This window comes from Anopheles arabiensis, chromosome 3 (genome assembly GCF_016920715.1).
Source record: "Anopheles arabiensis isolate DONGOLA chromosome 3, AaraD3, whole genome shotgun sequence".
Classification (NCBI taxonomy): domain Eukaryota; kingdom Metazoa; phylum Arthropoda; class Insecta; order Diptera; family Culicidae; genus Anopheles; species Anopheles arabiensis.
In genome coordinates this window covers 69,467,584-69,489,582 of record NC_053518.1, presented here as the reverse complement: position 1 = coordinate 69,489,582, position 21,999 = coordinate 69,467,584, and the positions used below count along the sequence as shown (strand labels likewise).

Sequence of the window (21,999 nt, the reverse complement as noted above, 5' to 3'; positions counted from 1 at the left end):
TGGCGGGAAGGCGTATATGAAGACGTTTCGGTGATCGATTCGAGCCAGCGCAGAGCAAGTTTAAAGGCCCCGATGTTCTGCTGAACTCTACAGCGCGCGTCTAGCAGAATGAAAACCTCCACGCAAGGTACCAATTAGAGGCTCTACCGGTCAGTTTTTGCTGTTTGCTCACTGGAAAAGGCTTTCTTTTGATTGCTTGAACAAGAGAGCCAGCGGCAAACCTTTCAACATAGATTCGGACGTTCTAGATGAGGTTTAAGATGTAAGTAGCATGTCTTATTGCTGCTTCATTGTCGGTATTATTCAAGAAATTCTAAGGCACCTGATAAGTTTGCGTTTTTGAATTTCATTGTGAATGGAGAGCTTCAACCAAATTAAATGCGATTTCGAAACTAAATAGAATTTTGGCAAACTTGCAAAACAACGTTCAAGAGTGATGTCCCTAGAAATTCGTTACAAAACAAAAGACATCTTCACGCCACTCAAATGTGTCGTAAGGTCTTGTTCTCCATTCGTAGTCCATTAACTGTCCCTCCAAATAGGGCTGCAAGCCTGCACACCTTTGGTGTTACGGCATAATAATCGATCGATTTGCGGCAAGCGAAAGTAGGAAAATAATCGTCCACCAAACGACAAATGCTCTCCCAACCATCGCGCGCCCATCCTGCGACATGCTCGGTTCTTGTGTCTGCGGTGACCCGGAATGCAACCAGCCGAACCGATCGTGACTGTCGAGCTGTCACTTTGTTGTATCCCGTGATCTTCCGACGCTGTTGGTGCAATCCCAGTCGGCACGTCACCGTGACACACAGGTTGGTCGTCCACAGTCGCAAGGCTCGTCTGCTGTGTCTTAGACGCTTGCTCGGTGCTCTAGCGTCCATCACGCGGCGCCCGATTGCACCAGTTGCTCCGCGCAACGCGAATCACCTGCGAAAGCGTTCGATTGTGTTTGTTTTGGTGGGCAGTCGGATAGATGCGGTCGGATGACGCAACGCCCGGTGAGCGTGTTCTGCTGCGGAGTGAGAGTTATCCAAGCATCCATTCCTTAATTTGGATGCTTTCCAGCAGGGCCACCATTAACGATTGCCATGGCCAGAGTGCTCGCTTTACCATTATGTGTTGTGCTCTGTAGCCAGCAAACAAACGCTCCGAGCAGAAACAAATTGTCCACCGCGGTTAAAGCCTGTCGGATGTTTGCACATTGCCGCACGTCCCACCGTTTTGCGATGAATTTTCCCGTCTGGTGCAAAATGGTGGCGTTTTTCTTTATGGTTTGTTGCTTCTGCCGGCTCGCGACACAACCTGTTGACACGTAGGCAACCTTCCCTCCTCGGCCTGACCCGGAATGGCTTCTTTCACACGCATATTTGCACTTTTCGACACCGAGGGTACCGTTCTGTTTTGCCTTATCGGCTGGAATTGCTGAGGTGTATAGGTCGTTATGCCTGACTATGCCGTCCCGCGGACGGGCACGTTTGCTTTGGGGTTTTGTCGCCCGGGACGTACGTCCCATCGTCACGCACTCCAATTCCAGTGGCGATCCCATTCAGGGGGGGCAAAGCAAAAAGCTGCCAGACTGGCTGAAATTAAGGTCGATTAGTTTGGAGCGTCGTTTTTCTTTCCAACTGAATAATTTGGTTTGGGTTTGCAAAAAAAAAAAAACTGAAAATGAAACAACCAACAAGTCGTTTATCTTTCAATCACGACCACCGGGACCTTTAGCGACCTTTTTCAGAACACTTTCGCTTTCACAAACACCTCATTTTCGGAGCCCTGGAATTTACAACCACAACGCGTTGACAGTTCAACAGTGTTTGGGATTTGTCTGTCGAGATAATTTGAACATAAAATCTTTTGTCACGAGTTTGTCCTGCCGAGGGCTTTCCCACGCATCTTACCGGACTGAAAGTCCCTGTTCAGACTTATTTCCTTAAGTAATGTTTCAAAATGTCCAAACTAAAGGCAATACATGCCAAAGGCCAGACACAAATACCGGATCTCGAGCAATGAAGTCATCCATTTCACTTTTCAGTCGGAATCAGATCAGCATTTGCGATCTCTACCGATTTGATCGATCGATTGGCGCGGCGCAGACGACGAACCTTGACGTGACGGCGTTGATTGCGAAAAGCCTATCCAACCCTACCATGGGAGGTCTTGTCCACTGCAACCACCCTAGCTCTTGCCCTAAGTATTCAGTGCCATCCTTATCAGTGACATAACATTGTCATTTATCGTTTATCGAGGAAGAGGGAGACGCTTCTCCGGAGATACCGCTGCATGTACTTCACCATCCCGCGGGAAGTCACCCAAAGACGATGGTCCACTCCTCTTTGATGTTGTCCCGCTGGGTGGTTGGGTGGTTGTACGTTATCAATTAATTGAAAGTTTTGAAGACGACTTCTCCTCCCCACCACAACCATGTGTGGTGTTGTGTTTTACTCCCTTCCGCTTCCCGCACGACGATAAAATTCGAAACGATCTCGCCCGTACCTGACGACCTGCGGACGTTTTTCAAAACACTAATTGATAGCTCATCAGCGCGTACATCGCCCGGGTCTGTCAGCGGGCAGCCGCGTACAATGATAAAGCGTTGTCTGCCATCTCGCAACCACTACCGACCCCACCTACCCCTTAGGGAAACGGTCGCGATTGCATGCTTCATTACCCCCCGGAAAGTGACCCATGTGCACGCTTCTCACGGCGTTCCGGAACGTTATCACTCAAACTGCGCATCGTTCAATTTCGCTTCGATGGACCTATTCTGTTTGCTGTAGTTTGGCGACGACCTGCTCCAAGGGAGGGGAAAACGGCGTGAAGTGGCCTGAAAATCTGCCGGCAAAACATGCGTTTTCGATACCCAAACGTAGAATGAAAACAATTTCGAGGTCAACCGGCTCTGCGTACTGCGCACACGTTCTCCTGCCACAACACCAGCCCTCCCAAAAAAAACAGGGAATGCACCGCACATCGGTGGAACGAAAAACAGGGACACAGCAACAATCTTCAAATGACCTCGCAAACCCCGGGGGCTGGGTGATATAATGTAAATTTAATACCACATCCAGCAGAGAGCTTGTGACCTGGACGCTACACACGTGCCTCCTCCCTGGAACGACGATGATCATCGGTCCGCCGGCCGGCTTTTAGCCACTTTTGCCATCTTTTTCTGCTACAACTTCCCAACTGGAGCTGGAACTGGTTTTCGGGGATAAGAAGACGAGAAGTTGAGTGCATTAACTTGGTCGTTTTTTTTTTCGCTGCACGGGACCTACTAGAGGGTCATCACGTGAAGATGCATGTGTGTGTGGATTTATTATTAGGTAGGTTCGGACGAAGGACGACACATACGCGTACGCGTGCTGTGACGCTGTGCACCGCGCGTTTTATCATTATGATATGTTCTCCGGGTCAGGATCTGGTACATCGGCCAAGGAGATCAAGACATCAGCGTGTCTGCGGCGTTGGGACAAATTCGACGCAACGGACGCACTCCCAGGGAAGATTGACCCTGTCCAGTAACTGACTCCAACATCTTTCTCCCCATGATACCTAATTATGGATCGTCGACGGATGCTGGCAAAGAAACAGAAGAGCTCCATACCATCCGCTCCACGAAGAGGGATCTCTTGCGTCTGCTTTAATTACCGGTTAAGAGGCGACAGACATCCAGAGTTCCCCAATTGGTTTGAACGATCGAGTTGTAGAAGCCCCACGTTCCATCAAGTCAACGCTTCAACGTTTTATCAGCCTACTAGTATGTGGTAAGCCTCTCGAGTGCCTCTCTCTCTCTATCTTTCCATTACATGACAGGCGGATAACGATGGGGTACTTTACGGGGCAAGTAAATTCCCTGTTGCCCTCTTCTGCGTGCTCTTCAATTTGTGCAACTCCAGAAGATTGCCACAACACAAACAAGACTCTGTATACAAGGGTAAATTTATTGCAACACAACAGAAGGTTACAACAATAAGTCCCGTGAGAAAGTGATACGAAAGTGAATTAATAGTTGCCGGCCCTCCGCGTTACATTTAAAGCCCCACGCCACCCTATATCACCTTGAGCACCCGGGCAAATGGAAATTGGGCACTCTCACCTTCCGGTCGGTGATTTTATTCATAACAATAGATGTCACCTAATAGAATTCTGAAGGTCACCGACACATACACACACAAAATGACACACAGAAGGGGGAAGAGAATAAAAAAACACAATCATCATCAAAATCCCATGTTTTGTTAATGGTGCCGACACACTGCTCCAAACGTGTGCCGGAGACCATTAACAGTCCCAATTTTCTGGGCTATTTTGTGGGAAATTAACACACACACACATATGAATTGAAATGGGTTTGCATTGGCTCATTCTCACTCCTCCTAATTCTAATGCGCTCCATCACACGTGTTACAGTTTTGTATTTAAATTCAAATTTGTATGTAAATTCCCGTTTTGTGCGTGTGTGTGTGATGTTAAATCAATCATGCTCGCTAAGTAGCATTCGAAAACCTTTCTAGAGCGTTTCGAGGGCACAGTGAAGCACAGTTTCTCGCTTTTCCCCCGTTTGAAGTTCTCATCGAGATGGGGCTCTCGACGGTCATCTGGCAGTAGCGGGTTTTGCAGGCCCGGCATTAACTCATTTAATTTTGCGTTTCTTGCTGTTTCCTATTTTTGGAGAGGGCTTTGCCAAAACTGCATGACGAAAATTAGCAAAACATCCTCCAACCGTGCGTGACGGACGGTTACAAAAAAGCCCTGGAATGAACCGTGGAGAGCAATTGCCCAATTTCGCTGGCTGGCTGGACGCACAGAAACCTCGGCGGAAAATCCCATATGGGGCTGTCCGCTTTTTGCGTGCTGAGCGTGTCCGCGTGGAATGGGAAGCGTCGCTACAGTGTTTCCCTTCCGGATCCGGATCTAGTCGGTCCATTTGGCGGCCGAAAAAGAGGTTGATTGCATCTCACCGGCTATGATGAATCGCTTGCTCGGTGGTTGCGAAAGTGTAAGCAGCAGCAGCAGCAAGGTAGAAGTAGTAGCAGAAGCTGCCGTGGAAGAAGAACTCCTGAAAGCCCCCGGTGGAAAACTTAGTGTGCCCTTTTCCAATTACTGCGGCAGTCGATTGCGGGGCAAAAAATGGAGGTAGAGAATGGGGTGTGGAAAACAAACGGAAACGCATGAACAATTCGCACAGCATTTTCGGCCAAGCTCAGCCAGGCAGCCAGAGAGCGTCAGCGGCTTAATTTGCTTCCCACCGTGCCCATATAGCCCACAAACCCGCCGCGGGAGAGTCGCCCCAGTTCTGTCTGCTCTGCTTTGCTGTGTGCTTTTTTTTCTTCTACCCGTTGGTATGCGCACGCCTAACAAATCAAACCTCAAGATCTGGCTGGAGCTTTCACGGCATCTGCTTTCCCATCAGATGCGGCAGTTCTTTGAAGAGCCATTGCCAAGCAAACGGCGGTTTCGTGCCAAAAACGAACTGAATCGTGCGCTCCGTGCAGGGTGTTTTGGCGAGTGTCAAAGGTAAAAAGGGTAACCCGCTCGCTCGCAAGTTCCCAAGCGAAGCGTTCGCGCAAGCAGTATCGCTCCCAGAAGCAGCGGGAACTAACACCCACTCACATCATCTTCATTTGTGTGTTGGGAATCGAGCGAGAGACGCAAAGTCAAATATCTAATTTATGTCTTCTATTAATATTTATACATTCATCAACATCAACTTTGCGTGGTGCGTGCTGCCTGAGCTTCTCTGTTGATCCTCCAGATCTCAAGATCTCCACTCCACTCGAGCTGCTAAGCGAATGGGGCTTGAACGTAAACATACAGAGAGCAACAAAAAAAAAGGAAGATTCACCCAAAACCTAAGTTCGAGCGAAAGGTCAACGATTTTCATTCACCTGTTACGGCGAGATCCCACCATCCAACAAGCAGGCCAGAGGCACACACACACACGCTTTTCCTTTCTCCCGAACGCTCCAAACATACACTCCAGCAAACTCCGGCTTGAAGTAAGCGAGGATTAGATTCACTTTACAACCCCTTACGCTCTGGGAAGTCGTCGGCAGTCGTTCCCCCAGTTATGGTTTGCGAATTCCAAGCGGCTTTCAAACTCCTCGGAGCGATCTGACATTTTCCGCACACACACACACACAAACAATTTTGAAGATGAGTCGGGGTACCGAAACTTTCAATCTCGCACTCTCCCCTAAACTGCCCCCTGCCTCCAACAAAAAACAAAACGGCAAATCAGCGGGTTTGTGACGACGTGCGGAATGATTGATCGTTCACCCACAGGGGCCCGATCGGTTGATCGTTAATCACAAGACAAGGGCTGCCGCCGCCGGGCAGGAAGAAGAAGGAGCGCTGGGAATTTCTGGGAAGCAGTCACTCGCGTCACAGGCCACGAACCCGTGACGAACCCAAACAGCGAACGGCACAAAATGTCAAGTGTGAAGTAAGCGTGGTGGAGAACCTCGTACACCGGTGAAAGGGAGAAGAAGCTTGTTTGGGGACCACATCAAGAAACAGTATTTTGCTTTTACACAGGCCTTACATGTCATAAAAAAGACAATCATATTTAAACAATCAATCGCCTTCTGATGAACGCTTTGAGGTTGCCTCCACGCATCGCATCGAGCTAACTCCAGCACTTCCTTTAGGCATCTCTCTTCCCTTCGGTGCATACTAATCAATTAACTTACGGGAGCTGAGTGCGGCAGGTGAGCAATAAATTCGTAAAAAATGGTTAACAGCCCTCATAAAACATAACCTGTAGCCCCAACACAATCACACAGCAAACTTATCCGCAAGACGGAAATATGTCATAACATTACGCGTCCTCAGCAAACCCAATATATCTCGGCACACACGTCAGTGCAATTACCGTTTGACCATCGGTACATGTATTGTTTCTCCCCACAACAACAACAACAACAACAACAACAACAACGACGACCCCCGAACGCAATCGACCGCTCCAAGTTCATTTTGTTGTTGTTGTTTGTTAGCGCAATGTGGTGTTAGGTAGTGTGCTTTTTGCTTTTCATTTTGTTTAGTGCGATCTTGATGGTGATCATCTCACTCTCTCTCTCTCTGGATCGGGGAAACTACACACCCCGCAATAGCGGAAACATTACAAAACTGTTGTAATGAACCGTGATCTGGCTCCGCGCTCAATCTCCGGTAAATCCCCGACCTGTTTGATGGTGGCAAAAGGGAAGGTGGAGTAAGATGGCGCCCTTAAGCAAGTGTACAAAATGAGTTCCTAACAACAGATTTCAATGTACTGAGACAAAAGAAAGAATCATTGTTGTTCATGGACAAAGTGTTTTAGTTTTATGGTCCATTAAATGTTGGATGGTTGCTGAAGTAAGAAGCATATTTTAATCTTTTAAGATTACAATATTTACTCTTAATTTGGCACGCCTTTGAGCCGAACAATGAGCCCGCAAAGAGTGATTTACGTGTGAAATTCGTTACACACCTTCTGAATGGTTTGCTTATGCAAAGAAAGCACAACAATTGAACACATTTTGAGCTTGTCACTTTCAATTAATAGCAAATAGATTGTTTTCAAGCGTAATGTCTGGTGTGATTTGATAACGATTTCTATCAAACGTGTTGTTATCGATACATCAGTTTATTTTAAAACATTTTGATATAACTTCTGTTTAAGTTGGGCACAATGAAAGAAAATGATTACTCTAAAGACCTCGTTTGTTGTTGTTGCTAACCTTATTCCAATGTTTTATTATGTTGTTTGTTCTTGAAGAAGACAAGTAGTGTTTATTGTTTTTTTTTGGCCAAATGTTTTATATAAAGGTAACGTTTTTGGATTTATAGATGTGTTGCTTGTCATTTAGTAAACAAATTCAAACAAAGAACACATGTAAGGAATGTTGCAGCTTTTGAAAAATGAAACCAATTTGTTTAGAGTGACCTTTGTGTCCTTACTTCCATTAATTGCGATGCTTCATTTAACGCACTCTTGAACGTGATATTCTACCATATTTGTTGAAGCAATGTTGGAGTTTACCCAAAAAAAATCTAGCAACACTGCTCAACAAGCTTGGACAATACATGAACAAACCCATCCTTTGCTTCTCGATTTCAATTATGGCTGTCAACGGACGTTGCGAAATGGTGTGCACCACACGCTGCTTCTTCGCTTAAGTATGCAAACTACGACTACTACCATCCACCAACTGCTCCTCTCGCTTCTTCAGCTGCTGCGACAGGATGCTGAGAGCACATCTTCCTCCAGGATCACACCCTGCTATCACTCCACCTCGGCTTCAGGGTCATGCGTGAGGACTCCCGCCGACTGGAACTCGGTCGCCTTGTCATCTTGTGCGCGAACTATTAACCATGTCCGATGCGCAAGATGAGCGCGCGCGCGCCCGCCCGAGCTTGTTTTGTTGTACGCTGACTTGTTTTCGTCTCACCGGCACATCCTCCCCCATCCCTCTATCACAAGAAGGCGATTTATGCTGCAGCCTTTATTACCCCGTCGGATGCACAGCGGGTATGTAGTGACATAATTTACACCGATCTGATACCGTTCCTCCTTCCTGTCGGCAAAACCGACAGGCCGCCAGCGCCCGGAAAGTGCCATAAAATGTCAACCATCATCAGCATCATCGTCGGCGGCCGCCGACCAGACGACGAACCGGGTTTTGAAGTTAAAAGAATTAAAATTAATTATTTGCATGTCTCGACACGGGTCTGTCCCTTTTGTTCCTTTTTCCGTTCCTCAGCAACAATGCTGTGCTCTAACGTTGCTTCCACCAGTACCGCACACACAAATAGGCACACGCATAGGTCGGTGGTCCTAAACGACCTGCAACCGTTCAACAGGCGGGCAGAAAATTGAGGTGAAGTGAGATAATCATTTCGCGCGCAACCCGAAACAGGCAAAAAGGCAAAAGTGATAAGAGAAAGAGGATACTCTTGACGACTGCGCAACAAAAAACGCACTCATTTCCATTGTAGAAATTCCATTCGCGCACATTCACAAAGACACAGCAAAAAGCTAATACATACCAACCGCCGTCCCAGAAGAGCGCCCGTGCAATTGTTGCGAAAGTTTGCAATATAGCATAGGCGGGCACATGCGGGTTTTCTGGCGGGACCCGCGGGGAGGGAATCGATTTATTTTAAATTTCAAACCATTTCGCGCGGCAATCGCAATGGTGGTGGTTGTGCATTTTTTTTCTTCTCTTAATTTTCTGTTTGCCTGTTCACCCCATTGGATGTGGAGTTAAGGAACTAGCGTCAGCAAAAAAAAAGCGTACACAAACGTACTTGGCCCCACACTCTGGGAGGGGAAGGCACTGGCCTAGAAAAAGTGGTGCTACAGGTGAACTACACTCACACAAACACACATTGGAATTGGTGGTGAAAAGCCTCCGAAACAGAAGCAAATGCGTGTTGCATTTTCGGTGCTTGCGTTGCACAAACCTACCAAAAAAACAAGAACAACGGAAGAAAAACAAACAAGGAAAAAGCTCACGAAAATCGCCAAACCGAAAGTGCATTCACCTGCTCACTGTGAGCAGGCGAAAGATCGTAAAACGGGGTGATGACAAGATTGAGGTTCGCACCTTCGTTCGGTGCAGAGAGATGGCGAAAGTTTTCCTCACTTTTTTGGGAGGTTTTTTTTTTGTAGAGACAAAAAAGCCAACCCGAGGAAGAAGTGCCCCGTGCATGCAGTTTCTGCGTTCACAATTAAACGGAAGTTAGCGAAGCACATGGAGGCACCAAAAAATCCAGCAAACCGGCACAAAACTACCCCCACGAAGCAGAGACCGGACTGTGGGGCCACAAGAAATCGATTTGCCAAAATTGTAAATCGCCCCCAAATCCGATTGGGAGCGATCTGGGGGAAAAGACCTTCGAGCGGATCCAAATTTAGCTGCAATTGGAAACGGAACGGAATTTGAATTGGATGCGGTTTTACTCTTTTCTACTGCAAATTTCAAACGCGCAGGTTGGTTTTGGAACCGTCCAAGGTCTCGATGATCTCGTTGTTTTTGTTATTTAAAGGAAAATATTTAAATTTACCTTTCAAATAAATCGCTTTGAAAGTGTCGCCAGCAAAACTCATTTTCTCACACGGTTGGTTTTTCGGTGCAAGGAGAAAGAGGAACAACAAACGCTACTCACCCCTTTCTGATCGTTTTTGTTTATTGCTCACCTACCCACTCGATCCGTGGCCAACGATCCAACGGCCCCCCAAAAAAACAGATCGTACCGAGATTGTTGCATCTCGCAGTCGCAGCAGAGGAGCGTAGGGCGCTGACACACGCTGAGCTATTTTTAGGAGATGTGTACATTCAATTGAAAGCGAAAAATTGTTAATGTGAAAAGAAACTCATTGCTGCGGTACGGTACCAAAAGAAAATTGTATCACCAGTGAACAGATCACCAACAACAAAAAACAACACGATCTTCACCAGGAAGCGATCACTGATGGTGGTCGGTGGCGGTGGACGGGAACTAAAATGGAAAGCCAAAGAAAGCGGAGCTGGGAAAGAAATGCCGATCAAACGCTGCTGCTGCTCGCGGGTCGATTAGATGATGATGTATAATAAATGAATACACGCACAGATACCCAACATCGAGATAAGCTGTGTTACGTTACGGAGGAAACGTCAAAATCCCCCGAAGGGAGAAAAACAAAACGGTGGGAACAGGGGAAGGGCATTTTTTTAAACTGATCATAGGTTTTTTTTTTGGGAAAATCTCAACCCTGCTTAAAAGGGAGAATAAATTATTTTTGACACCATCATTGACAAAAAACCCAAATGCAGCTGATGAAAGGTTTGTGATTAGCTAAAGAAGTTTTAATTTCCCATTTAAAAAAGTGATAGTTTTAGTGAAAGTACACAAAGAAAAGTAAAAGATAATACTTATTTGAAACACAGAAGTCCTTATTATAAAAGTAAATCACGATCAATGATCTAAGATCGTCTCGAAAATGGTAGAACTGGTCCCAATGACAGCGTTTGGCAACACTGCTCCATCGCTTGCGCCTACCTTCGACGAGATCATTTGAATATTCCCGTTCATCTGTGTTTTTTTTTGCTCCTCTCTGATGTCAATTCGCACCGATCGCCGCTACTCTGATCTCCGATGTGACGCGGGGGGAGATGTGAAATACGCGCCCGTGCACGAGAACAAATCCCGATTCTCCACATTTATTCAAATTCAAAGCGATTAGTAAGCAAAAGGAACGATTCCACCCGTTTGATTCTCGACCTCTAGACGCCGAGAGACGAAGATCGCGCCATATTCCAGCGCGTCTTTAGGTTCGTTTTCTTGTTTGCACGTCGGTGGTTTTGGGCATCTCATCTCGTTTCCATTTCCGAAATCTACACCAGCGCACACATGACACAGCTACAAAATTTCTCAACAACGCGTCTCCGCAACGAGCAACAAACCCCGGAGAGTTGAATTTAATCTTCCCGACGACGTCAAGACGCACACACACACACACACGCCGTAAGGTTTACCATTTTTGCAGCATCAGAAGACATCAGCAGCGTGGAAGGTGTGTATAAATTATGAGCTAATACTAAAGGTCGCGTTGTAGGTCTTCTCTCCTGAAACGTTCCGCCGCGCGTTTTTTCTATCTCACTGCGTCCTCACTTTTTTGTATGCCAATAAGCCGGCCGGTAATTCCAGGTTTCATTCCGGTTCGCTAACACACACAAACACATACACGTCTTCCTCCAATAGCGTCGTGTGATACGCGCGTGAGCGTCACCGAACACGTGTTCGAGCGGGCGCGGAAGATGTGATCGGGGACCGCTTGCCGCGCGGGTCCGGTTTCGATCGTTCGCGAGAGTCGAAGCATTCCAGGCATCCGATCGATACACTCGATTCGCTCAAGATGGGTAGTGCCGATGCATCGATAAGGAAGATTCAAGATCAAGATCCCAGGCTCCAATACTTCTGGATATTGGAGCTCAACGGAGATTAGATTCAGGCGTCTTTGCCACTTTGTCCATTTGTCATGATGTCCGGACCCAGTCCGGAGCGCTCATTGTACGGCGTTATTGGATATGGTACCGTGCAGAAGAAGTTCGGAACATAACTCACTGAGGTGAGACTCGCTCTCCAAAAAATGCAAATCTTGAGACATTTGTGCGATGCAGTCCAGACAGTCAGACTCGCTCGTCCAGCGGGTATAGCCTGACTGCAGCGAAACTCCCTCCTCTCTCTCCCTGTTGAGTCTCATTGCTTCTCAATCCCAACATCCGGGAGCTGCTCTGCACCTGTGCGAAAGGGCCTGCGTCACTTGGTGGAGGTGGAGGCCAGAGCCGTGTGGAAGGCAATAAATATTGATGACGGATTGTAAATCACGGCACCCGGAGCAGAGTCGACGAATAAACAGAGTCACACACACATATGCTTGCAGTGCACACACACACGCAATCATTCCCTATCTACAGCTCGATGGAAAAGCAGTAAAAGCATGTGTGCAGTGTGCGCTACACGTGCGCAAACATACAATTTCCTTGCGTTCCGTTCCATCTGCTTCGGCTTCAGCTTCAGCACCCTACACCCTCCACCCACTCAGCTCTCGTAGAAGGATTCTTTCATCTCCCCTCCACCCTCTTCCACCCTCTTCCCCCCTTTCTACAAACTCACTTGGGTACATGCATACTTGTACCACTTTAGACCATGTTCCCTTTTAGCTACTTCCTTTCCATTCTTTGCCGCAAGCGAGCGCACGGGAGATTGGTAAAGGGAAAGCAACTACCTCCCCCTCCCTGATGTGGTCTTGACGGGAGTATGGGGATAAGGGAGGCAAGGAGCTGCATTCATAAAGTAATTTACAATCTCCGTTCCCTTTTGCTCGCTCGCTGTATCGCTCTATCTCTGTTGCGTACTTCGCTCACTCTTTCGCCTCCACTGCCAGTGATCGGTCGTTCATTTTTAACTTCCGCTTTGATCGTCGCTTGCCTGCAGAGACCGCGGTGGAGCAAATTTCCACTCAGAAGACGAATGGGAAGCGTCGTTGGAAGAAGGGGCGGCGAAACGAAGGGAAAGCATTTCCTTTTTGCTGGCCGCCGGGAGTAAACCCATGCTGGGGAGAGGGAGCGATCGCGATCGTTCCTTGAAGGCGCGCACGCGGATGCCTCTATGCACTCGCAGGTTCATTCGCGCGTTGCCATGGCAGCAGCATGGAGCCGCGCCGCACGCGATCATCACGATTCAACCCACACACACACATACACACACACAGACACATATACACATGCGCCTCCCGCCGTCTTCTCTTATCTTTCACTCTCTCTTTCTCCCGTTGATTGTGTGTTCCCTTTTGTATCGTGTTCCAGGCCCCAAAAGACTGTTCCTCACCACGTCGTCCCACAGCATGGAGTCGTCCAGCTTCATGGCTCGTCTATTAGACTGACCACTAGCAGCTACATCTTTCTGTGTGTGTGTGTTTGTGTGCTTTTTATGCGTCTGTCTAGTGCTTTTTTTTTTCATCCAGCATGTTTCTCCGTGTTTGTGTCTATTCGTGTGTTCCCGCCCGTTCGAGCGTGACGAGATTCACCGGGCGGCCGGCCGCTCAACCTATCCCACCTTCCGCAAGCCGCAGCGAACCAGACCTGCGGCTCAAGAATGTGCCCATCATCGCAATCTATCTTCACGTTTATTTATCTACTAATGCTAGCTTTTATAACGGTGCTTTCTTACGCTCGTGTCCACCATCTACAACCACCACGGCGGCTCTCAGGCACCTCCAGAATCATCGGAACTCCACAGTCCAGTCGTTTGTCAGATCCCACACACACACACACACACACACTCACGCCTTCTAACATGTGACCATTTCTTGCCCGAGGAATTGCACTCGATTGTTAACTTCCGCAATCAGAGCATCAGAGGCGGTGGTGATGGATTGGAGCCGGGGCAGGGTGGTCGACCAGACACTTGACTTGTCGACTTTACGCCACTACATTGTTGGAGAGAGGCTCTCCCATCTTCATCACACATGGTCACGGTCCCTCCTCTCAGGGTTAACACGAACTAATGAAGATACAGAAGATCCGGGAGAGATCCGGGGGAATCGAAAGGAAGCGAGCGAGAGTGAGCGCATTTATGAGTCACGAGCAGTTGCACCCGAGACACATCTTTTGCACCTTTTCAGGATTTGGCGTCCTCTTTCCTTCTAGCAACTCACCTTGGACATATTGGACACATTGTTACGCAAATAAGAGTCGTCTGTTTCCGTTCTGCTAGGTCTCGCTTTAACGAAAGTAATGTTTAATCACCTATAGCCACCGGGGGTTGTGACAACATCACTTATCAGGCTCATGGATGCGAAAAAAAAGGTGTTCAGGTGTACTACGGGTTGTAAAAATTAAACCCCTAAATTGTTTTTTTGTTCCTCCCGTAACAAACTGAGCAATAGGACGGAGAAGTCGTCGTGCACACGAGAGAGTGATTAACTTCACGTCCGTAGCTGAGTGGTCGGAGACCGTACCGGCTGGGAGGTGTTATCTCAATCCTCGCATTAGTGACTGGGCCCCAACAAGTGCCCCAAGTGGACATTGTATTTGCCGTATCAACCTTCAAACTCTGGGCCTATCCCGCCCACACGGGTCTACAGTCGTCCAATTCCCAGGCTCTGGATCGCTAGGGATGTCCAGGTTCAGATCTGTCCGGGCAAAATATGCGAAGAACATGAACGGGCGCGTAAGATGACTTTCCCATCCTGCCCTAGAACCACCTCGAGACACACCCAACTGGACCGATTATCGCTAACCAACCTACGCGCAAACGTTGTACTACGCCGCCTGACTTCTCTCGCGCCCCTACCAGAACTCGTTTCCACCAAGAAGATAGGCTCAAGGTCGCCATCATTCAATGGGTGCTCCCAAGTTTTTGTTTTTTTGACACTTTCCCTTTTTTGTTTTATTGAAGGCGGGGAGGGTGGTCTCACAACCACCTCTCAGGTGGCAATTTATTAAAGCCCGAAAGGGTCTCCTCCACTCGGCGGTGCGAGCTGGCACACCACCAGTTCCCAGAACAATCTCTCCTTCTCTCCCTCGGCTCTGGTTGGAGCACAGCGTAGTCAAGCGCACACGATTAGCGAATAATTGATTACAGGCCGGGTCCAAAAAGTGTGAAGAACACAAAAAACGTATCGAACCCACCGAAACGGCCGGATCCGAAATCTCGTAATGCCCTCGCTTCACCCTCGGTGGTACCTGGCGATAAGCCACCAATCGTCGGGACCACTGGGCAGTGGGAAACCCAAAGGCGCCACCACTGTACACTACAGTATTACGGCATTGGGATGATGATTGGTATTGGTGGTGCTATGACTCGGCTTATCGCCCGGGGTATACGCACGTCAAGTCCGCATCACACAAATTGCCCCTATAAAAACAGAGTTGATTTCCAAGAATACCAAGACCAGGTCCTGAACTCTGCTGGGCTGCTGAAATCTTCTCAATAGGCGTACCAACATTCACGCATTTGTATCGGTTTTCCTCTGAGATTGGAAGACCCGCAAGAGAAGGGATAATTTCTTGAGCACTTGAGCCTGATTAGCAACACGTGTGGCCACTATCACCACCACCACCAGGCTATCCTTTGCCCGATGCGGCAACACCGCTTGGAGGCCCTCTTTCACTAAACATGCCCCCACTCTCACCTAATTGTCCCACACTTCATTATCGGCCCAGGTGGTCCGAGACCGGGGTAATATACAAGCCGAGGGCCGCAACAAATGCAACGCATATCGCGCACCGATCGCGTCGCCTTATCAAACCGCTCACATCACACCACACAAAACGGTGGTGGTTGCGTGCAAGGTGTTGTTGGTCAACATCGGGCACCACTTTCGAAAGGTTAAACACGACCAGGCGCTGCATCCGGTGAGTACTGCAGTATGTGTACTGGATGTAGAATGTAAAGCGTTTCTCAAGAATTCCTACAATCTTGGGACAGAGTCCGATTGGGGCAGTAGCTAGGGGTGCGAGAGAGGCCAACCTCCCGAGAAGGGATTCCCGGAATCTGAAAAACAACAACAAAGTTCTAGAGGGAGATCGTGCGCGCTTCTCCGCGTGATCACTTGTCCGTTGGGCACTCTCTGTCTATGTCACCCTTCCATGGGGGGAATTCTCTCCCTGGAGAGCTGCGTCGCTGTAGAGGAGAGGGATAGAGTGGGACTATCATCACACAATGACGAGCAATGTCCATTAGCTAGCTTATCAGCTGGAAGTGGTTGCTGCTACCTGCCCTTTCTCCTCGGTGCGGTAGTAGTTTGTTTGGGACATCACTTGAATGCTCCACTCACTAGCCGTACACTCCCACTCCCAGAGGACGGACACATCGCTCGTAACAACACCGGAGAGTCCCTCTCTTCGCTCGGTCCTCACTAATCCCCCAAACCCGTGCGTTACTCGTGCTCCAACTCCAACATGCTACCAACGCCATAAATCTAGGTCATGATGCGCGGTAAATTATATGCTTCCAAATTACGCTGGCAGACTAGATTCGCAAGCAAGACAAGGCCTAGCACAGCATCCATCCAGACATTCATTCAACAAAGATATTTTCAGAACATGACCCTCTAGTTGGTTGTTTTGCTTCTCGCCTCCCATCACAGTGGTTGTTGTTATAGTGGGTGTGCGGTTTTCCCCAAGCTGCCGCACAGTAGATCATCACCCTCGTAAAGTCCCACCACACAGCCACGATGACGCACTTCAATAAAAGACGACAATTCTTCTACCACCGAAAGCTCGGAGTCGGAGATTCCCGGTGTGCCCTTATCTTGAACCTTCAGTTACCGGATGCAATACACCGGTCGTTTGTTTTGGTGTTTGTACGTCTCGATTTTTCGACCATTTGGGGCAGCCCACCTCCTATCCCTAATCCCAAAGTGGTTGTGGAAGTGAAGTGGACTCCAATTCTTTATTCCCCTCCTTTTTATTCACGGTCCATTTCGCGTCCAGCTCCATATCGGGAAAGGTGTGCTGTGTGCGTTATAATGATACATTCCCGCTCCCTTTCCAATGCCTTGGTCTTCTCCTCCTGCTCCTCGGACGCCCGCGTTGATAAGATTGTCTTCGTTTGTAGGGCCATGCGCCGCGTGGGCTTGGGAAGGGCGCAGAGTTCGGCTTGCATAAGCGCCTTCAAGCCGTGCGCCGTTCCATAATTACCCGATTACGTTTGAGATTACACGCACTTAGCGTCACGTATCGATCATAAATTGATAAAAAAACAGGGATAGATTTTCTGTGCTTCCCACTCCGTTTTGTTAGGAGCAGCCAATGTGTTTAGAGATGATTGAATTTGTTGTTTTAATTCCTGGAAGAGTTCTGATGCCGCATCGAAGCCATTGTATCAATCCCTGATCCCAGAGCCAATCGTTTGGTAGATAGATTGTTGATAAAATACCTTTGTAAAGCCAATCGACGGCTCACCACAACAGTTGACATTAACACCAACGATACAATAGCGATCGATTAGCTGCGCTGCAATCATAACCAACGCAATAATCGCATAGATCACTCTCGCATACAGACGAGAAAGGCCAAACACAAACCCTGCGCCGGAGAGTCTCGCAGGAAATCCAAAGGGCTGCAAGTGAAAGGCAGGAATGTTACGACCGACACCCTTACGGACCACACCCTTTCGAAAGGCGTACAAAAACGCAACACAGTGACTAGAGGTCCATTATGGGCGCTGGTGTGGAAGTTTGCCCAGTGTCGCGGAACGGATGAGGCACAGACGGAACCGATCCTGATCGAAATTGGAGAAATTTGGAAGAGGCATCCAAAACGCCCCAAACCGTTAAACAAGGAGTTAACACACAGGCGAGCAAATCATTGTAGGCGACGAAATGTTCTATTACTTTGTACGATGAAAAACATTTTCGGGCCTTGTCGGCCCTGTTTAACAGCTCAATTGCAAAGCGGTGGTGGTGGATGGTTGGTGTGGTATACCATGCACGATGGCAGGAGGTGATGAAGGTGGAACACCTCATAAAACATGCGTGCCGGAGCATGCCATCATCAGCATCAGCACCAGTCAACAGGTATAAAGACATTGATGAAAATGATGGCATTTCGGTGTGATTGCTTTTTTGTTCATTTCACTCTATAGAGACAGAGAGAGAGGGGGGGGGATACAGTGAGGAGGGCAGGTGAAGTGTCATGATTTCTATTGTTGTTACCTCACCACGAGCATTAGCCGATCACGGGACAAACGAGCTCGGCCGGAATGTGCTGGGAGGGCGATGGGGGTTTTTTTTTTACTATCAACCAGCCCGACCAGATTGGATGAATGGAAAGGAGGACCCCTCCTCAGCCACTTTTTCACTCTCCCAGCAGGAAAAACTAAGCTCCCAAAGCGAGCAAAGTGCAGCGCACCGCCACCACACCATCATCATCGTGGGCAATCAGTAACGGTCGGTTGCGCGCATGGAATTGGGCTGTTGGAGTAGCCGGCTGGAGGGCGAGAGAATGAGGAAGAGGGCGTCTACAGAGAGAGAGAGAGGAAGGGTACGGCAAATAAGCCTTCACTTGCACACCACCACCACCACACAAATGTTTAAGTGAATATTGTACGCGTAAATGGAAAACCTCAAATGGTTTGGGGAGCAAAAAAATAGGGTTGGGAAAAGTGTGACGGCGCTGCTGTTGCCAAATCGATTTAGTGTCTCACACACACACACACACACACATGCAGGCTTTTGTGTTCTATATGTCCTCCCCTTTGGGAGGTGGGTAGGTGTCTGTCGAAAGCGAACCACACTGGAGGGTGTTTGTGCCGCCCAGTCAATTCCCTTTTGGGGCTCAGGACGACAGGACGACCTGTGCGATGTGTGTGCGTGTACCAGACATTCCAAAAGAAAAAGCGCAATGCACCTTAAAGGAAAGGAAGGAGAAGCGGTGTCACTTTCACTTCACTTCGGAAGCGACCGACCACGAGAAGCGGAAGTGAAGTAATAAACAATAACGCCCGAAAAATTGATTAGTTTCCGATCGAAAGTCCCAAATCAATCTTTTGGCCCAGGGGCGCACCGTCAAAACCACATGTGTGCGTGCATGTGTGTGACCCATTTCCACTGGGAGGAGGGGAGGAGGGGAGGGGGAAGCGGGAAAGCATAAATCGAACAACACATGTGCTCACTTGGCACTGGCCGCGCTGCCGACTTTACGATCGTCTATCTCGAAACGCCCGCCGCTCTATCCAGTCTGGTGCCGCGCCGCAGACGACGACACCACGACTTGAAAACTCCAACCCCGGCGGGTGGGTGTCGGGAACAGGCCGAAGCAAGTATCGTGCACATGTGTTTCAATTACTTTACCAGCAGCAGCGTGTGTGTGTATGTGCTGCTGCTGTGTGGCGGCCTTTTCCGGCCGGCTTCTCTAATCTCTAAACCGTCCAGCTCTGCTCTCTTGACACCCGCAGCAGGCAAAACTTTACGGGACCCAAGAGCGGGGACCGGGGGGGGGAGGTGGATAACTCCGCTTCAAGAAGAAAGTGAGAACAGCGACAAACCCCCTACGCACACGCATATTTCCATTCAACGCTATTTATAGTGTTTTTTTTTTTTGATGCAGCATTATGCATAGTACATTGGTTTGTACACGAGCGGGCGCCCACAGCGGGACCCTAAACCCACACGCATATTCAATGCTCACAGTCGATAGAGAGAGAGAGAGAGTGCATTAGTCATTCGCGACTTTTGAGAAGGAAAGAAACAAATACAGGAAATGCATCGAAAGAAGTTCTGTTGCATTAGTCGCCTCGAGATCTTCCCCAAAACTTCCTCCAATGCAGTGGACAACTTCAAAGTGATGAACTCCAATGGCACAAAAACATCTGGTTTTACGATTTCATGACGACTTACCGCATCGAGATCGGTGTCCCAAATGTCCTTCAGGTCCCCGTCGTCGAAATCCATCGCGTTTAGGTAATCCAGCTTGACGGCCGTTGCTGGGCGACTGCTCCCAGTAGCAAGGTAGTAGAAGCAAAGGTGGCGAGATATTCCACTACAAACACACAAACACTACCACGGATCTTTGGTGAAGATTCGCGGATTCTTGCTGGTTTTTTTCTTCTTCGGGCTTAATCCCGAATATCTTCAAGAAATTCTGCACTTCGGGACAAACCGCTCTGGCGTTTGCGGATGTCGTTGAGCGATTATTAAGAAGGGCTCTCACACGCACCAATTCATTGAAGAAGCACTGTCACTGACCGGTTCACGTACTTGTTGGGTACACATTCCACCTTGGGGCCAACCAGAGGACCCAACTCAACCCTGACCACACTCACCGGGTATACACACACACAGCGACACAAACACACCCACACACATGGAACGCACTGAGAAACACACAGAGATGCACGGAGAATACACACACGAGCACGTGGTTGTCGTCTCACCGGGTCACTTGAGAACACTGAACGGTCACACGCACTTCCACACACACAGACACCGCAGGAGAGATCCCTCAGGAACTGCCCGCTAATAAGGATCGCCTCGATCGGAGAGCACACTTTGCCGGACGTTGTGGTCGGAACTGCGTGATCAGTAGGGCGTAACTGATCGCACCGAGAGACAGCGAGAGCGAGAGAGACGCTGTGTTCGGTGCTAATTAGCTCTAATTATGTTGCGCTTTTGCGCTCGTTCCAGACCCACACTCACTAGGAGACGAGCAGTACACACGACTCTTCTATTCAGCAGGTCGGCAATTTTTCAGGGTCGTTCTTGGTGGATAGTGAAACTTCTGCACGCTACTTCGCACAGCTCATCAAAATGCCTTCCGAAATCGATCATCCAACACGGTAGTTGGGCACTGGACTGGAGAAACGGTGGCTAAGTTCCACACACCAGGATGTGTGTTTGTGTGCCTCGCAGTCAGTAAACCACTTGTTGCTATACTCCGCAGAATAGGGAATAATGAATTCGGCCCTTTTGTCGGTTGCAGATGATGATGGTGGTGGTATGTTTGGCTATGCTGGGCCACACACAAAACAACGAAGCGAGACACACTCTGTGCGTACGGCGGAGACGATTATGTTGCTGCCAATGGAGTAGTTATCAGCATAAGTACGCGCGGGCGACATACGGGCGACGCGGGCTCTGCCGTCTGCCCACGGGAGGGTTGGTTGGCGTTCACCCGAAATCAAAAAAAGAAACGCAGGAAGAGCGGGAAGTTGATTATCTCCGCACGCAGCAAATGATTAGCTCTTGCCCTTCCCTAGAGCAGCAGCATCAAACGCATCGAAAGCGCCACCGAGGGAACCGAGCAGTTTTCAACTGCTTGGACGCTTCCATATGTGTTTGGAGCGCCGACAGTTTTTCCTTCGCTCAGTCCCGTTTCACCTCGTTCACTTTCCCGTTTCGCCGGTAAATTGGAGACACGATTGTTATTGCACTCTATCCCAACGCAAACACACACACTCACACAAAATACACGGCGACACTCACAGCATGGGAGTGGGTCGGAAAATCCGTTAGTGTAATTTTCCCACTACACTCTCTTTTTACTGTTGGGCAAATGTTTGGTTTTGCAAGAGCGACGAAAAGGGGGTTTGCCGGTGCCGGGGTCTCTTATCAATATTTCTGCACACTTTCTTCGTTTCGGCGGGAAACTATGCCGGTTCCGGTGACAATTCTTTAGATCACTTCACACTTTTGCTAACCGTTGTTTTCTAATGCTCACTTGCAACACGTTTTTATTTTAAATATTTTCTATTCAAGCTATTCTTAAACGGTTTTTTGATAATTTTTTATAAACTTTTTTTTGATGAAAACAATTAAATCGCTTTCTCTCAGGAAGAAACGGAAAAGCCCAAAAACAAAATACCAGAGCCAAGAACCAAGAAGCACGGGGAAATTTTGTTATGCGCGCCGGGTTCGGGGTACGTCCGCTCGGTAACGCAGCTTTCGGTGAAATAAAAAGTTCATTACCCAACGTTCATTTTGAAGCGAAAGCTATACCCTGTTTGACAGTTAGCTGCCTCCTA

At 48.5% G+C, this 21,999-nt stretch overlaps 1 protein-coding gene across 2 annotated transcripts in view; it reads right to left on the bottom strand.

The window, feature by feature from the left end:
* Positions 1-21,966, bottom strand: part of LOC120904156 (cyclic AMP response element-binding protein A) — a 94,507-nt gene extending 72,541 nt beyond the window's left edge. Inside the window, exon 1 of one of the 2 annotated variants that reach the window (XM_040313963.1) lies at positions 19,877-21,966. In XM_040313963.1, the coding sequence (XP_040169897.1) occupies positions 19,877-19,930 (54 nt within the window). In that variant the 5' untranslated portion in view covers positions 19,931-21,966. The remainder of the gene's footprint in view (positions 1-19,876) is intronic. The other variant, XM_040313962.1, reaches the window with a different exon arrangement.
* Positions 21,967-21,999: the final 33 nt, after the last annotated feature.